Raw genomic sequence first — 18406 nt, 5'->3', positions numbered from 1 at the left:
AACGCACAAATGTCCCGCTCAAACAAATTAAAATGACAGCACATTGAAAGGTGTCTTGTTGTGTTTTTCGGAGTTTTGCCGCCCTCTGCTGGCGCTTGGGTGCGACTGATTTTATAGGCTTCAGCACCCATGAGCATTGTGTAAGTAATTCTTGACATCAACAATGGCGGGCTACTAGTTTGTTTTGTTTTTTTTATTTACAAATTTTATTAAAACGAAAACATGAAGGGTTTTAATATAAAATTTCTATAACGTGTACTAATATTTATCTTTTAAGAACTACAAGTCTTTCTATCCATGGATCGCTTTAACAGAATGTTAATAATGGTAATGCCATCTTGTTGATTTATTGTTATAATAAAGAAATACAGTACTTATGTACCGTATGTTGAATGTATATATCCATTTTGTGTTTTATCTTTCCATTCCAACAATAATTTGCAGAAAAATATGGCATATTTTATAGATGTTTGAATTGCGATTAATTACGATTAATTAAATTTTAAGCTGTAATTAACTCGATTAAAAATTTTAATCGTTTGACACCCCTATTCTAAATAATTCCCCCTCAATTGGCTGCATACTAAATCAGATGAAATCGTGACTGCTGACGTCATCCACCTGTTTGGGACGGTAGAGCCCTATAATGGTAGGCGTGGCTAACCGGCAGATTAAAAAACTAATTTCTCGTCATCTGCGCTTTGCTAAATTGTTGTTTATAGTCGAATCGTCTCAAAATATGATTCTAATTCACATAATAATCCTATTTAAGACTTTTTTTCTCTGTCGTATGCTCTTTAAATCATGTACTCATGCAAATGTCCCTTTTTTTTTTTTTTTTTTTTTTTTTAAAAAGGACAAGGGTGTGAAGACTTTTTATATCCTCTATAAAATTCGTAATCGCCAGTTTTTACGCCCGCACTGATTGCTATCCATCGTTTGCATGGTTGGAATGTGCAGGAACAAGCTTCTCCGCGTGATAACGCGAATAAAGTCTTTGCTAGGATGCGGCATGTGGCCCGACGCCAGAAGGCTTTTATCATCAACAATCAACCATGTTACATGTCGCGCACGTGGCGATCCTCACCAGAAAATTGGTTTTCTTAGAAAAGCGTTAAACACTTAAACACAAGCGAATCAGTCAAATGCAAACCAAGTATTTTATTGTGATCAAATCATACAGGAGGGTTGCCACAAAGTGTCACAAAAGGTGAACTTTTAAGCCTTCAAATGACAGCCACCAGAGGTTTGCGCTGTAATTGTCATGTAAAAAGTCACCGGGTGTGAAACAGATAGGAACATCCTTTCTTTGGATCATGTTTCAGCGCCATTGACAGGGGTAGACGTCTAATCTATTTGAACTGGGATTGAATGATTGCTGCCACCTTTGCCAGTCCAAATGGATTGGACGTCTATCACCGTTAATGGTAGACAGTTAAACTACAGTGTGGTATAATATTTCAATGAAAAGACAAGTGTTTTATCAGGACATAATGCAGCTTGGTTTTTGTACATCATTCATTTAAACAAGTTTTCTTTTTAAGATATTTTCATATTAAGTATTCTAACATTAATATTTCTAACAAATAGGCAACTTTTGAACCGCTATACATTTAGGGGTGAATAATATATATATATATATATATATATATATATATATATACACCGTATTGGCCCGAATATAAGACTGTGTTTTTTTGCATTGGAAATAAGACTGAAAAAGTGGGGGTCGTCTTATATCCGCGGTCTAGACATTATACCCATTCACGACGCTAGATGGCGCCAGATATCATTGAAGCGATGTTCTGTCATGACAGATCTCAGCTACTTTCAAGTTTAACCAATTTGCATTATTTTGTCGCGATGTTTTTCCTTATTCAGATTTGTTTCAAGACTAGTTACAGTTAAGACTTCACTTTGATGGTTACTGTAGTTATTGCAATTTTGTTGTTTAATCACAATAGATTGGTTTATTTACATTTTAAAAACCAGAAGCCATTCATTTACGCAAGTGATTGCACTTTAGTTTAAATATTTAACTGTTCAGATATTAAGATTTGAATGAGGCAAAATAACATGCTTTTTTCGCTCAAATATATTATTATAATTATTTGTTTCACATGTACTGTAATTATTTTCTGTATAAAAATAATTTTGGTGTTCAAAAAGTCTTTTTTCAAACTTGAGTCTTGAAAAAGAGGGGGTCGTCTTATAATCAGGGCTGTCTTATATTCGGGTCAATACGGTATATATATGTTTAGTTGGCGTTAGGAATTTTACATTTACATTTTCCACTTTTTTGTTGTTGTTGTTTCTGTCAAGATTGAAACTTCTTGGGAAAAAAAAAAAAATACCGGTATTTTTCCCCTTGATGCCTGAATTTACGTTTAACAAATATAAAAGCATTAATACCAAACACTAAATATAGGTAAAAATGTGAAAATCCTCAAAAGATAGAAATGCAAGTAAGTATAAAAAATAATAATAATAATAATAATTGTATTAATTGTATGTAAAAGTAAATAAATCGAAAAATTATTCTTTATACTTAAACCAAATTATTTTCTTAAATTTCAAAAATGAGTTCTCATATATATAGTTTTGTTGTTGTTGTTGCTTTTTCGCTGTTGTATTTTTATTATTATTTTATTCTAGTATTTTATAACTTAATTACTATAATATTTTTATGTGGTTCTTCCAATGCATTTTAATGTATACACAGTATGTTAAATGTAAATTCAGAAAACGGGGTTAACCTTAGTACTTTCCTTTTAAAACATTAATAGAATGTTATGTTAAATTGTTATAAAAAAAACATTAGCTGAAAACCCCCCCCCGAAACACTTAAATCCTAGTTTTACATTTTTTTTAATCCCAACAACCTACACAACTACTGGAAAGATACTTTTTAAGGTAAAAAATATTACCAAAAAAAAAAAAGTCATTTAATACTCTGAGGAACTACTGCTCAACTAAAATTGGCATGTCTATGCCAAAATCTTTCTTTTTACATAATACAAACACAGTTTTTTTTTTTTTTTTTTTTTTTTTAAAGAAAACATGGATCTTATGCTTAAAAAACTGAACCCAAAAATGAGTTCAAAACAGACTAGCTTAGCAAAAAAAAAAAAAAAAAAAAAAAAAAATTGATTTCAGAACATTCCAACAACTTTATTCTATTCTCCCCTGGACGGACCCAAAAACCTTTCAAATCCCCTCTAGCAAACTTACAAAAATATATCTTTTGGTAATAGCATTTGTCGGACGATGTCAAAAAAATGTTAACTCCCTCGCTGCCATTGACTATAATAGACGTCCAACCATGTAGCTCAAGATTTGAACTCCTTTAATGAGTTTATCATGAGTAGACGTCCAATCTATTCGAAGTGGACCACCGTAAATGGCGGCCAATGAGTTTACAAACAAATCCGAGTCACGAGTTAATAACACTCAATCCATGTCTTCGAGCTGATCTCAAAGTCTACGTTTCGCTTTATCAGGGTACAGAGTCCGAAAGTTTTCATCTGTAGCCGTCACCAAGAAACCCAGACGAGCAGAGATCCAGCTGGGACATAAGGCCAAGTGTTTGCAATCGTGGGTTGCCAGGGACAACGCACAAAGACAAAGCGGTTCAATGACTAAGCTCTGTTTAGTAAGTATTAGTGAAAGGGGAGTCTGCTTTGCCCAGACGCGCCTTCCTACTTCATCTTCTCCAGGACTGAGCGCACCTCCTGTGGTTTGTAGCCCCAAGGCCCCATGCCGCCCTGCAACATACAATCGCGTATTGATTACTGCCAGAAGTGGCTACTAGTGATGAGTTACACTTAAACCATTACATTTACTTGAGTAACATTTTGAGAAAACATCAATTCTAAGATCAGTTTTAACACAATATCCCTTTTACTTGAGTAGATTTGTGAAGAAGAGACGCTCTGCTGCTTTGAGCTACACCAGTAGTTACAATTTCCCCCTTTAGATTTGACGTTATATTAAAAAATAATGTTTTATCATAGCCACTCTGTACACACAGTTTAATAAATACCCGGAAACAGTAGTCCTCAATTCGGTTTGCTAAAGACTCCAAAAGATGACAGACTAATCAATTAAGCAAGCAGCTGCACATGGGTTGCTCTTGACGAATAAAATTTTGAAAGGTAACTAATGCGTGTTTTCTTTGGAAGCCGTGGACATTGTCACTTTCAGGTATCACATACAGTGGGGCAAATAAGTATTTAGTCAACTACTAATTGTGCTAGTTCTCCAACTTGAAAATATTAGAGAGGCCTGTAATTGTTAAAATGGGGAAACCTCAACCATGAAAGACAGAATGTGGAAACAAAAAAACAGAAAATCACATTGTTTGATTTGTAAAGAATTTATTTGCAAATCATGGTGGAAAATAAGTATTTGGTCAATACCAAAAGTTCATCTCAATACTTTGTTATGTAACCTTTGTTGGCAATAACGGAGGCCAAACGTTTTTTGTAACTCTTCACAAGTTTTTCACACACTGTTGCTGGTATTTTGGCCCATTCCTCCATGCAGTTCTCCTCTAAAGCAGTGATGTTTTGGGGTTATTGGAGCCACCTAGCATCGCGTTTGCAACGGCGTCACAACTCCCTCCTCCCAACTCCCGCTCTGCCCTCTCGTCTCCATGAGTCCATGTCTCACAGACTTTTCTCCCGTCATTCAACCAACTGAGTAACGCATAATAACGCACACCTTTACATCCTTAGTAACGGTAACGGCATTGCCAAGATGAGAAAAGTAATTATTTAGATAACGCAGTTATACTCCAACGCCGTTAGACTCGAACGCCGTTATTAACAACACTGCTGTAGGTAAAGTTTAGTAAATATGTGTGTACAGGTTGCTAAATTGTGGTTACGGATTAGCAATGAAAAGTATGGTTTTTTTACCCTGGCATGCGCGGGGCTCCATACAACAATAATTACATGACTATTATACCAATCAGACGTAACAATGCAGTCACATGACCACATACAAACTTCCGGTCGAAGGTCCTATGTTAGTAATCTGTGGGTACAGTTTAGTAATCTCTAGGTACTGATTAGCTATGAAAAAATATTTTTTTCTACCCTGGCATGCGGCGTGCTCCATACAACAATAATCATATGACTATTATACCAATCAGACGTCACAATGTAGTCACATGACCACATACAATCTCACAGTCGTAGGGCCAATATTAGTAATCCGTGGGTAGTTTAACAATCTCTGGGTACAGATTACTAAACTGGATGAAGATTAGCTATGAAAATTTATTTTTTTCTACCCAGGCACATGTAGCGCTCCATACCAAAATAATCACATGACTACATATACCAATCAGACATAACAATGCATTCACACGACTACATAAAATCTTGCAGTCGGATGTCCTCTGTTAGTAATCTGTGTGGACACTGTACAGGTTAGTAATCTGTGTGTACACTTGTGGGTACAGATTAGCTATGAAAACTATTATTTTTTTCTACCCTGGCACCTGAGATGCTCAATAAAAAAAATAACAACATGACAATTATACCAATTAGACGTAACAATGCAGTCACATGACCACATACAAATTTGCAATTGGAAGTCCTATGTTAGTAATCTGTGGGTAGAGATTTTCTATGATTTTTTTTCTACCTGATGGTGGTTTCGACCACCGTATAGACAAAACAGTAATTACATGTATAGTCATGGAAAAAGTATAATACATGAGTTATTAATACATAGTACATGAGTATCAAAAAGTATTGATACTGAAATGTTATATCCATTTACGATATTTGTTTGCAAAAGTATGTTACTCAGTTTCTATTTGTTTTCGGACTACCACAGTTTGCAGGAAATTTGTTTTTCATGGGGAATATTGGATTTTGCACTACGCTTGATAGTAGTGAAGGCTTTTTTTGAATTTTCCTTGTTAATTTACTGGCTGCATTGACAGCATTAGACGTTCAATCGTTTTCAAGTGTCACTTTAAATACTGTAGATTGGACGGCTATTAGTGATAAACTCATTTTAAGTGTTTTAATTTATCGGAAATGACGGTATCAAGTATTTTTTTAGTTTGTTTTTTTTTTGTATCGTAACAACAGTAGTCTTCTGGTGTAAATATCTCTGCGGCTTATGAATAAATAAATACGTTTTCATTTTTTAAAAATTGGTTGGTGCAGCTTCGAGTCCAAAACTTAAAGTATATTTAAATCGCTTGAGCTCTGTTTGCGAAACCTCGCCAAGCCATAATTTCCTGCTCTTTTGGCATTCAGTGTTAGCCAAGTCAAATCCTACATTACACAACATTTTGGCAGTGAAGGAAAAGATAAAGGGCGTCCGCCTGTTTAATTCCTACGCAAACAATCTGCGAGTTATGGCACGGATGCCGAGCCAACGAATTCCTGAACTATCAGCGGCACCCCCGAGGCTCCAAGACACGCCATCGCGCTAGCCAAGGGATGTCGGCGCCTTCTCGGTCAAACTTCGAATGGCGACGTCTGTGTGGTCAAATGCAAAAACGAGTCGAGCGTCAGCTGTTCTGCCCTTGCAACTAGCAGCAAAGCAACGCTTCTAACGATGACGCCTGTTGCTTATACTTGTGACTGTAATCATCATTAAAATAACTTAAAATGTAGTTTTACATTTCCTTGAACAAACATTCTAAGTTTACATGCCGTCTTAAAGTAAAACTATGGCTGAGCTAGCATGCTAGCATTAGCAAGCTAACATGTTAAACTGTTAGCTGTTAACTTTAAATGACTATCACATTCGTTCATTTGCTGCCAACCCTCACAGCTCAAATGGATTGGACATCTATTACTGTCAATGAAATTTAAAATGTATATATATATGGCGGAAAACACTCAGGTGATTTGAAGTTCCGCTCTGAGACCCCGAATTTGGCCAAATTTCAAAATTGTCCGATATGCATGTGTGATACATCATTGGAAAGCTTAAAATCTCAATTTTCTGGAGGAAAACAAATTTGGAACAAGAGGGCATTTTAAAACAACAACAAAAAATTTAAACAGCAAAACCCTATCTGGAGGTGAGAGCACGTGAGAGCAGAATTACAGACGCCATAACTTTAACGAGATATTATCGCATGCTAACCTTGTTTCGATCTAAAAACTCCATGTAGCATGTATCACTGAGTGTCACGACACCACTGTGAATGGCCACAGCTGGATTTTATGGGTGAAACATGGTAATATAACAAGGGTCGCGATGCAGAAATCGCAGACATCAAGGAGTGGTCGAGATTTTCTTTTACATATATTTACCCCTTTACATTTTTTTTTCTTTCGATTTTTCTTCGTTTGGATCAATTTATCATCTAAAATATTGGAGAAAACGTGACAGTAACAAAAAAAATACAATTAAGCGATAGTTATGAGGTAGATATCCGTGACTTTTTTACAGACACCATTTTATTTCATTGTGACGTAATTTGTTTAAAAGTTTAAAATATGCGAGGGAATAATTTTTTAAAGTCTTTTTTTTTTTTTTTTTTTTTTAAACGAAATATTAGACATCAATTAATGATTCTAAGCTAAAAACGACAGACATTTTGAATAATAAATATAATTAAGTACCTTCGTTTTATGGGTGGTTTGAAACAAAAGCGATTGCGCGACGTCTATAAACGGGGGTTTTCATGGTAAAACGGACAAATTAAAAATAGTTCGGGGGCTTCATGTGCCATGATTCTGCTATGGCAGCATATAGACATATTGTTCTATCAAACACAACAGTTGTTTCATCTTAAAATACAGCAGTTTCTTTTAAAGAGGAGTGCAAGAACAGAAACTGCTTTTTCAGTCTTGTCTGTGTTTTCCGCCATATATATACACACACATATATATATATATATATATATATATATATATACTCACATAAATATATATACATATATATACACACACCGTATTGGCCCGAATATAAGACAGTGTTTTTTGCATTGAAATAACACTGAAAAAGAGGGGGTCGTCTTATATTCACTGTCTAGACATTATACCCATTCACGACGCTAGATGGCGCCAGATATCATTGAAGCGATGTTCTGTCATGACAGATCTCAGCTACTCTCCCCATTCACGACGCTAGATGGCGCCAGATATCATTGAAGCGATGTTCTGTCATGACAGTTCTCAGCTACTCTTTTTAGTTTAACCAGTTTGCATTATTTTATTGCAATGTTTTTCCTAATTCAGATTTGTTTCAAGACTAAAGTTACAGTTCGACTTCACTTTGATGGTTAATGCAGTTATTGCAGTTTTGTTGTTTTATCACAAATTCACAATAGATTGGTTTATTTACATTTCAAAAACCAGAAGCCATTCATTTACGAATGTGATTGCACTTTAGTTTACATATTTAAATGTTCAGATATTAAGATTTGAATGAGGCTAAATGGCATACTTTTTCTTTCAAATATGTTGTTATAATCATTTGTCTCGGATGTACTGTAATTATTTTCTGTATAAAAAATTATTTGGTGTTCAATAAGTCTTATTTCACTTCAGTCTTGAAAAAGAGGGGGTCGTCTTATAATCAGGGCCGTCTTATATTCGGGCCAATACGGTAATTATACAGTATATACAGTAACAGTATATATCTAAACAAAGATGGTGACTGATGGTTTGCGTTTCGATCAATTTGATTTGATCGTTGCTTCACAGATCGATCAATGTATCACTCCAGAGCGGTAATTTTAACTAGCTAACGAATCATCTAGCTAGTTTTCACGACAGAATATCACCACACAAGGAAAAAAAATAGGCCTACAACAATAACGTTGCAATATTACGAGATTAAAATCCTAATACTACTTAACTTTACATAATATGACGAGAAAAGTAATGCTATGTAATTCTATGAATTAACATGGGAAAAAATCTTTTCATAATATATATAGAGATGCATGGCGGCTAAATTAGCTACAAAATCCTTCACGTACCATTTCGCCGCTTCAGTTAAAATGAACAATATTGAGAACCTTTTAGAATCTGTTTTACAAATGAGGAAAACCTTAATCCTCTGGCACATATTTATCAAATTATAAATCAAGATAAAAATTTATACCGTCACTTCATCATAGCTCCCAGCCTATGTAAGGTAATTTACGTAGCTTTGCATACTTCACGTAATTTTTAGCTAACTAGCTAGCGCTGCCTCATACATATGACAAAAAGACATGTTTTCTAACGACTTTAATCTCATAACATTATGACTGTTTTTCCCGCAATATAACGTAAAGCTATGTGACCTGAAACGATTCATTGATTAACTCGAGTAATTCGATTAGACTTGAACTCCACTGAGATGCTGTGGCATAACCAAAAGACTATTCATACCAGAGATGCCAGAAATCTGACTGAACTACAGCCGTTTTGTAGAGAAGAAAAAGCCAACATTACTCCTGATCAATGTGCCAGACTGATCTGCCTCTACAGGAAGCGTCTGGTTGAAGTTATTGCTGCCAAAGGGGGCGGGGGGCACAAATATTAAATGTGATAGCTCACTTACTATTTTTCCCCCTTTTGTCATTGTTTGCAGACTATCCTCATTAAAATATGAAAACCTATAAATGTTTGGGTGGTTTTAGATAACTCAGACACTGTTTTTTCATCTGTGTGATTTTGACAAAGATCAGATCACATTTGATGGGGATTTTATGCAGAAATCAGAAATTCCAAAAGGCTCAGATACCTACTTTTTCATACCACTGTAATTGATCCAGATCAATGTATTGTTACACTCCTAATAGTTAGCTCATCATGCTAATCGTTAGCTAGCGCAAATGCAAAGTGAAAATGAATATATTGTATTTACCTTCTTGTCTTGTGACCCCACTAATAATTTACACTCACTCCACACAGAATTTATAAACACATTTAATCTGCGCTTGTCTCAGGACACCATTTTGTACCTAATTCCTGAGCAAGATGCTAAACAAGATGCGCGTAACGCAACGACGTCTTGTTTGCGTTTCACAATTAACACGAATACTTCAATGTAATCATTCAGATACGAAAGAAATCACCTTGTAGAGCACGTTGCCCTTGTGTAGCACGTAGAGTCTCTCGGGTTGTGCGCCGTACTCCACGGAAGCCATGTTGTTCATTGGGTCTACCACCACAGGACACAGCGGTTCCTCCTCAAGGAGGATTTTAGCTGCGGCCAGCCTGTCCTGAAGGTTCCGGTGCTTGTTAACTTGGATGTTGTTGGTGAAGGCCCAGCTGTCTGAAATGGAGGAGGGAATGTTTTTGGACATCTATTGCCGTAAAAAGTAACTGCAGATCCAGTTGAGCTGCTGTAAAGAAACTTACAGTGGGGAAAACAAGTATTTAGTCAACCACCTATTGTGCAAGTTCTCCTACTTGAAAAGATTAGAGAGGCCTGTAATTGTCAACATGGGTAAACCTCAACCATGAGAGACAGAATGTGGAAAAAAAACCAGAAAATCACATTATTTGAGTTTTAAAGAATTTATTTGCAAATGGTGGAAAATAAGTATTTGGTCCATACCAAAAGTTCATCTCAATACTTTGTTATGTACCCTTTCTTAGCAATAACGGAGGCCAAACGTTTTCTGTAACTCTTCACAAGCTTTTCACACACTGTTGCTGGTATTTTGGCCAATTCCTCCATGCAGATCTCCTCTAGAGCAGTGATGTTTTGGGGCAGTCGTTGGGCAACACAGACTTTCAACTCCCTTCACAGATTTTCTATGGGGTTGAGATCTGGAGACTGGCTAGGCCACTCCAGGACCTTGAAATGCTTCTTACGAAGCCACTCCTTTGTTGCCCTGGCTGTGTGTTTGGGATCATTGTCATGCTGAAAGACCCAGCCACGTCTCATCTTCAATGCCCCATGCTGATGGAAGGAGATTTTCACTCAAAATCTCTCAATACATGGCCCCATTCATTCTTTCCTTGACACAGATCAGTCGTCCTGGTCCCTTTGCAGAAAAACAGCCCCAAAGCATGATGTTTCCACCCCCATGCTTCACAGTGGGTATGGTGTTCTTCGGCTGCAATTCAGTATTCTTTCTCTTCCAAACACGAGAACCTGTGTTTCTACCCAAAAGTTCTATTTTGGTTTCATCTGACCATAACATATTCTCTCAGTCCTCTTCTGGATCATCCAAATGCTCTCTAGCGAACCACAGACGGGCCTGGACGTGTACTTTCTTCAGCGGGGGACACGTCTGGCAGTGCAGGATTTGAGTCCCTGGCGGCGCATTGTGTTACTGATAGTAGCCTTTGTTACTGTGGTCCCAGCTCTCTGTAGGTCATTCACTAGGTCCCCCCGTGTGGTTCTGGGATATTTGCTCACCGTTCTTGTTATCATTTTGACGCCATGGGGTGAGATCTTGCATGGGGCCCCAGATCGAGGGAGATTTTCAGTGGTCTTGTAGGTCTTCCATTTTCGAATAATTGCTCCCACAGTTGATTTCTTTACACCAAACGTTTTACCTATTTCAGATTCAGTCTTCCCAGCCTGGTGCAGGTCTACAATTTTGTCTCTGGTGTCCTTCGACAATAAATTCTTTAAAAATCAAACAATGTGATTTTCTGTGTTTTCTGTCCACATTCTGTCTCTCATGGTTGAGGTTTACCCATGTTGACAATTACAGGCCTCTCTAATCTTTTCAAGTAGGAGAACTTGCACGATTGGTAGTTGACTAAATACTTATTTGCCCCACTGTGTGTATGGAAAGATGGCATGTATGTATGGGAAATTTTTGCCCGAGTTTGTGGTGACATGGGCTTACCAGTAGAGTGCGCTTCTTCAATGTAAACAACCAGAAAGTCTGCCATGTGGCCAAAGTCGCGGACGAGCTGCTTGAAGGCGTCCAGCTTAAACATGAATGGGGGTCAGGTGCAGCTACCAAAGTTCAGCACCAGCGGCCGGGAACCTGCGACAACACAGCAAAATGTGAGACATGGGCAACAGAAGTAGTAGCAGGATTAATAAATTCGTAGTAAATTAACATGTTTTTTTTTTTTTTTTAATTAAACAATTCATATTAACATGAAGATTTTTTTTAGGTGGGCTAAGCTAATGTTTTTTTGGTTGAATTTTTGGTGCATTCATCACCATTAAATGAGTTTTTGAAAACTTCAAATTAGCAGATCATTTTATCCAAGAAGTATTTTTTACAAATTAAAAATACGTACCTTGCTAATGTAACGTTAGCCCTGCTGAGGGCCAGGTTTCTATTAATCATGACTACTCTCGATGCGTGGCTAACGTTCCTTTCATACAGGCTTTATTTAATCTGTTAAAAAAAAAAAAAAACGCTGTAGAGTGATGAGAGTGTAAAATAAAACCATAGACTTCATAATGATATTGACGGGACTAGGGCTGTGAAAATTATCGCGTTAACGGGCGGTAATGAATTTTTTAAATTAATCACGTTAAAATTAGGGCTGTCATACGATTAAAATTTTTAATCAAGTTCATTACAGCTTAAAAATTAATTAATAGTAATTAATCGCAATTAATCGTAATTCAAACCATCTGTAAAATATGCCATATTTTTCTGTAAATTATTGTTGGAATGGAAAGATAAGACGGATATATACATTCAACATACGGTACATAAGGACTGTATTTCTTTATTATAACAATAAATCAACAAGATAGCATTAACATTATTAACATTCTGTTAAAGCGATCCATGGATAGAAAGACTTATAGTTCTTAAAAGAAAAATGTTAGTACAAGTTATAGAAATTTTATATATTATTTATTATTATAATTTTTTATATTAAAATAAAACCCCTCTTAATGTTTTCGTTTTAATAAAATTTGTAAAATTTTCAATCAAAAAATAAACTAGTAGCCCGCCATTGTTGATGTCAATAATTACTTACACAATGCTCGTGGGTGCTGAAGCCTATAAAATCAGTCGCACCCAAGCGCCAGCATAGGGCGGCAAAACTCCATAAAACACAATTAACAAGTGAGCGTTTCACTGTACCGTCATTTAAATCTGTCTGAGCGGGCCACCTGCGTTAATTGTGTCAAATATTTTAACATGATTAATTCAAAAAATTAATTAACGCCCGTTAACGCGATAATTTTGACAGCCCTAGTTAAAATATTTGACGCAATTAACGCACATGCCCCGCTCAGATTAAAATGACAGTGTCATGTCCATTTGTTACTTGCATTTTTTGGTGTTTTTCGCCCTCTGCTGGCGCTTGGGTGCAACAGATTTGATGGGTTTCAGCACCATGAGTGAGCATTGTGTAATTATTGACATCAACAATGGCGAGCTACTAGTTTATTTTGTTGTTTGAAAATTTTACAAATTTTATTAAAACGAAAACATTAAGAGGGGTTTTAATTAGAGGTGGGAATCTTTGGCCACCTAACGATTCGATTACGATTACGATTCAGAGACTCCGATTCGATTATAAATCGATTATTGATGCCCCCCTCCCCCTATTTTTTAAAAACTTAATGTTTAGTATATTTGTTCCAAAATTGTTCAAAAATCCTCTCAGGCTAAATAAACCAAACTACTATTTTAGTATCAAGTTACCGGTTAAAAACAGTAAATAAAATACTCAAGTCCCCATTCTGTATCAGCAGCTTTCAACTACATTCAATTAATTTAATGTTGTGAATCAACCGTTAAAGTTGTTAAAATTGCGCCCGTTATTCCATAATTTCCCTCATGTCTACTTTCGACATGTGAAAGTATTAAAACTGTTTCATCATTTAAAGATAGATTCAAGTCAAGATTTTGCCGATTTAGGGGTATATTAGATAAAAAGTAATTAGGTTCTCTACAACAGAGCCTTCTAGAGATGTCTACTGCTTTAAAATGGCGCCTGTTTACTAGCGCGGGAAAGTCTGTCATTTCACATCTAGTCTAGATATATGTGATATCTACCATAGCCGTATGTTGCCGTATGTTTGTAGCAACTAGCAACTGGGCGCTCTTTGTAGCGGCTGACGGCCGCAGTCAGGTATTATTGTTTTTTTTACCTAGCGGCATTAGCTGCACATGATATTTACTCTCGGTCCGTTCCTCATTGCATCCCGAAGACCGCGCTGACTGCGTTTTATTTCCGCTTTACCTGGTATAATTCAATAATCGGAATTTGGATGTTTGTGAATCGTTCTCGAATCTTCCACGGCGGAATCGCGAATAATCTAAGAATCGGAAATTTTGCACGCCTCTAGTTTTAATATAAAATTTCTATAACTTGTACTAATATTTATCTTTTAAGAACTACAAGTCCTTCTATCAATGGATCGCTTTAACAGAATGTTAATAATGTTAATGCCGTCTTGTTGATTCATTGTTGTAATAAAAAAATACAGTACTTATGTACAGTATGTTGAATGTATATATCCGTCTTGTGTCTTAGCTTTCCATTCCAACAATAATTTATAGAAAAATGTGGCATATTTTAGAGATGGTTTGAATTGCGATTAATTATGATTTATTCATTTTTAAGCTGTGATTAACTCGATTAAAAATTTTAATTGTTTGACAGCCCTTAAAGGGACACATTCCCCAGATACTGCAAAGTCGGTCGCAGTTATTCTCAAACACATGCAGCGATCCAACGAATCCACGCCGAAGTTAGGTTGAAAAAGTACGAACCTGTACCATATACAAACAGGAAGGATTGTCTCAGGAGTGATTTCTTTGAGGATTCAAGGTAATTATTATATCTTCGTACCATGCATGAATTTTATATATATATATATATATATATATATATATATATATATATATATATATATATATATATATATATATATATATATATATATATTAGGGCTGTCAAAATTATCGCATTAACGCGCGGTAATTAATTTTTTAAATTAATCACGTTAAAATATTTGACGCAATTAACGCACATGTCCCGCTCAGACAGTATTCTGCCTTTTGGTAAGTTTTACAGCAAGGCTTTTTGTGCTGTCTAACAGCGAACTCTTGTGGTCGCTTTGCGACATGGTTTATTGTTTACTTGCCAGTTTAATATGGCTGCACGATGTCTCGGGCTGACGCCTGCGTTGTAATGTTGTGCTTACATGATCCTTGGACAAGATTTGTCCGTAAGTATGTTTGTTGTAAAGAATGTACATATTACGTTAGTAAGCGAAATGTTATATTTTTTGTATGAGACGCTTTTTGTTTATGTTTAGTGAACCTGTATAGCGTGCTAAGCTAACGTTGTTGCTAATGCATTGCTTGTGTACTTTTTTTTTTGTAGTTTTACGACGGTCTAAAGAGGACAATGGTTTGAGGCTATTTTATGAATAAATCAGATGAAAAAGGAAGAAGTCTGATTATTAAGGCGTTGTTCACTAGCTGTCTAGCTTTGGAAAAAGTAGACGCGTCGGAGTGAGGACAGCATAGACAGATTTAAATGACAGTAGAGTGAAATGCCCACTACAGTCCTTATGTACCGTATGTTGAATGTATATATCCATCTTGTGTCTTATCTTTCCATTCCAACAATTTATTTTACAGAATATATATATAATTTACAGAAAAATATGGCATATTTTATAGATGGTTTGAATTGCGATTAATTGCGATTAATTACGATTAATAAATTTTTAAGCTGTAATTAACTCGATTAAAAAATTTTAAACGTTTGACAGCCCTAATATATGTATAAAAAAAGAGTCGGAACCTCTTGGTACCTCACAATACGATACGATTTGCGATACAAAGCTCACGATGACGATGATCTGACGATAGGGTGATACAACGATTATCGATACATTGGTCAGGAAATCATTCAATGATATTCTACAAACGAATAATAAAACAGAAAAACAAGCTACTGCTGTGAATTGGAATGAGTTTATCACTAGTACACATCCAATCCATTTGACCTGGGAGGGTGGCATCCCTCCCACTTCAAACGGATTAAACGTCTATGGCCGTCAGTGGCAGCCAATGCCAGGCAATGAGGTAATTGTGGGCCATTTAAGGTCATTTACCTGTTGATTTTCAGTTACTTCCGGTTGATTTTGGTGTATTTTATTGGTCACCTCCTGTTTATTTTGGAGTTACATAACAGGAAGTGACCTGGGAATCAGCAAAATGAATAGGCAGTGACTCAAACTCAATGGGAAATGACCTGTAAATGCCCTAAAATGAACAGCAAGTGACCTGTAAATTGGACAGAATGACTGTAAATGCTTGTTTCGAATTAACGAACGTTTCTAGTCTAAATGGATTGGGCGTTGAGCACCGTCAATGCAGCTTTAGAGTTAACTGAGACACTATTATGGTGGAAAATTTTGGTAGCAACTTGTTGGTTAATTTTTATTTTTTTTTTAGACATTGACACATTTTCAAAACGATATCTCGATTTTTGGCAGGAGCAAATCGATAACCTTTTGGGATACAAAGTATCTCGATATATCACCATTTCGATATTTTGTCACACCCCTATATATATATATATATATATATATATATATATATATATATGGCGGAAAACACAGACAAGACTGAAAAAGCAGTTTCTGCTCTTGCACTCCTCTTTAAAAAAAAAACTGCTGTATTTTAAGCCACAACAACTGTTGTGTTTAATAGAACAATATGTCAATATGCTGCCATAGCAGATTCATGGCGCATTAAGCCCCCGAACTATTTTTAATTTGTCCGTTTTACCCTGAAAACCCCCATTTACAGACATCGCGCAACCGCTTTTGTTTCAACCTAGCCATTAAAAGAAGAAGGTAAGCAATTATATTTATTATTCGAAATGTCTGTCATTTCTAGCTTAGAATCATTAATTGATGTCTAATATTTAGTTTTTAAAAAAAAGGAAAACGACTTTAAAAAAATATTCACTAGCATATTTTAAACTTTTAAACAAATGACGTCACAGTGAAAAATTTGGCGTCTGTAAAAAAGTCACGGATTTCTACCTCATAACTATCGCTTAATTGTATTTTTTTTGTTTTTTCGCATTTTCCTCGATATGTTAGTTGATAAATAATCGATCCAAACAAAGAAAAATGGAAAAATAACGTTTAAAAGGGTAAATATATGAAAAAGAAAATCTTAACCACTCCTTGTTGTCTGAGATTTCTGCATCGCGACCCTTGTTATATCACCATGTTTCACCCATAAAATCCCCCCAAAATCTGAATGTGGCCATTCACAGCTGTGTCTTGACACTCGGTGATACATGCTACATGGAGTTTTTGGATCGAAACAAGGTAAATATGCGATAATATCTCGTTAAAATTGTGGCGTCTTTAATTCTGCTCTCGCCTCCAGTTAGGGATTTGCTGTTTGAAAAAATTTTTTTTTTTAAAAATGCCTTCCTGTTCAAAAATTTTCTTTCCCCAGAAAATTGAGATTTTAAGCTTTCCAATGATGTATCACACATGCATATCGGACAATTTTTAAATGTGGCCAAATTGAGGGTCTCAGAGCGGAACTTCAAGTCACCTGAATGTTTTCCGCCATATATCCGTCTTTTGTCTTAGCTTTCCATTCCAACAATAATTTACAGAAATATATGGCATATTTTCGAGATGGTTTGAATTGCGATTAATTACGATTTATTAATTTCTAAGCTGTGATTAACTCGATTAAATTTTTTAATCGTTTGACAGCCCTAATAATGATATATTTTGCATTATTCGTGGTAGCTTTTGCATTACATGCAATGCTACCATAAATAATGCATTTTCAGTATGACATAACATGTTACAAAAGCATTTTGTAACAGCCGATGGTAATTACAGGGATATCTTCTTGCAGGTGTGTTACGCGATTGTTGATTTGTGTTGTCAACTCAAGCTGCGCTTGAAATACGAGGATTCCATTTTCCCCAATATAAAAAACAACACGTAACATATGTTTACAAGCATTTGATATTTTGGAGAGAATTGTAAATGCTTTCTTTGCGAAAGAGTTACTCACCGTTGAAGAAGTTGCAGATGGAGGTCTCGCGCTCGTCCATTGTGACCACGGGCGAGTCCGGAGCTCGCTCCCCCACGAACGCCTTCTGTCCAAGCGACGACCACATGTGCTCCGACGCGGTTCGGACGAACTCGTAGGACAAAAAGGTGGGCCCCCAGTCGTCGAAGGTGAACTTGGGGTTCTCGCTCATGGTGGTCCCCTGGTTAATCTTCAGGATAGCCTTCTTGGCCAAGGCCGGCGAGACCAAGTGCAAGGCGCGAAGGACGAGGCTCAAACAAATCACGTAAGCTAACATGACTCCAGTCTGGAGGTATAAACCGACTTTTTGCACCAACATGGTGGCGGTGGCTGCTCCTGCGAACCGAGTGTCTGGAGAGCCGAGAAATGGCTCGCAAAGCCACGGGTGATGCCTTCACTGGAGGCGGACGCTTCCGCTCTTTTCCGGCGGGAGACGCCTTCGCAAGCGGC

The 18406-nt window shown here is 36.4% G+C and overlaps 1 protein-coding gene across 1 annotated transcript; it reads right to left on the bottom strand.

Annotated features, from left to right (window-relative positions):
- Positions 1 to 862: 862 nt before the first annotated feature.
- dio1 (iodothyronine deiodinase 1) lies at positions 863 to 18406 on the bottom strand. Its single transcript, XM_057842209.1, has 4 exons — positions 17939 to 18406; positions 11786 to 11929; positions 10052 to 10251; positions 863 to 3764 (listed from the first exon to the last, which is right to left on the bottom strand). Exons 1-4 carry the CDS (start codon positions 18273 to 18275, stop codon positions 3699 to 3701), a joined length of 747 nt encoding a protein of 248 aa, XP_057698192.1. The 5' UTR covers positions 18276 to 18406; the 3' UTR covers positions 863 to 3698.

This window comes from Corythoichthys intestinalis, chromosome 7, assembly GCF_030265065.1.
Source record: "Corythoichthys intestinalis isolate RoL2023-P3 chromosome 7, ASM3026506v1, whole genome shotgun sequence".
Classification (NCBI taxonomy): Eukaryota; Metazoa; Chordata; class Actinopteri; order Syngnathiformes; family Syngnathidae; genus Corythoichthys; species Corythoichthys intestinalis.
The sequence above is the reverse complement of the archived record's forward strand: the minus strand, read 5'-3'. Positions and strand labels throughout refer to the sequence as shown.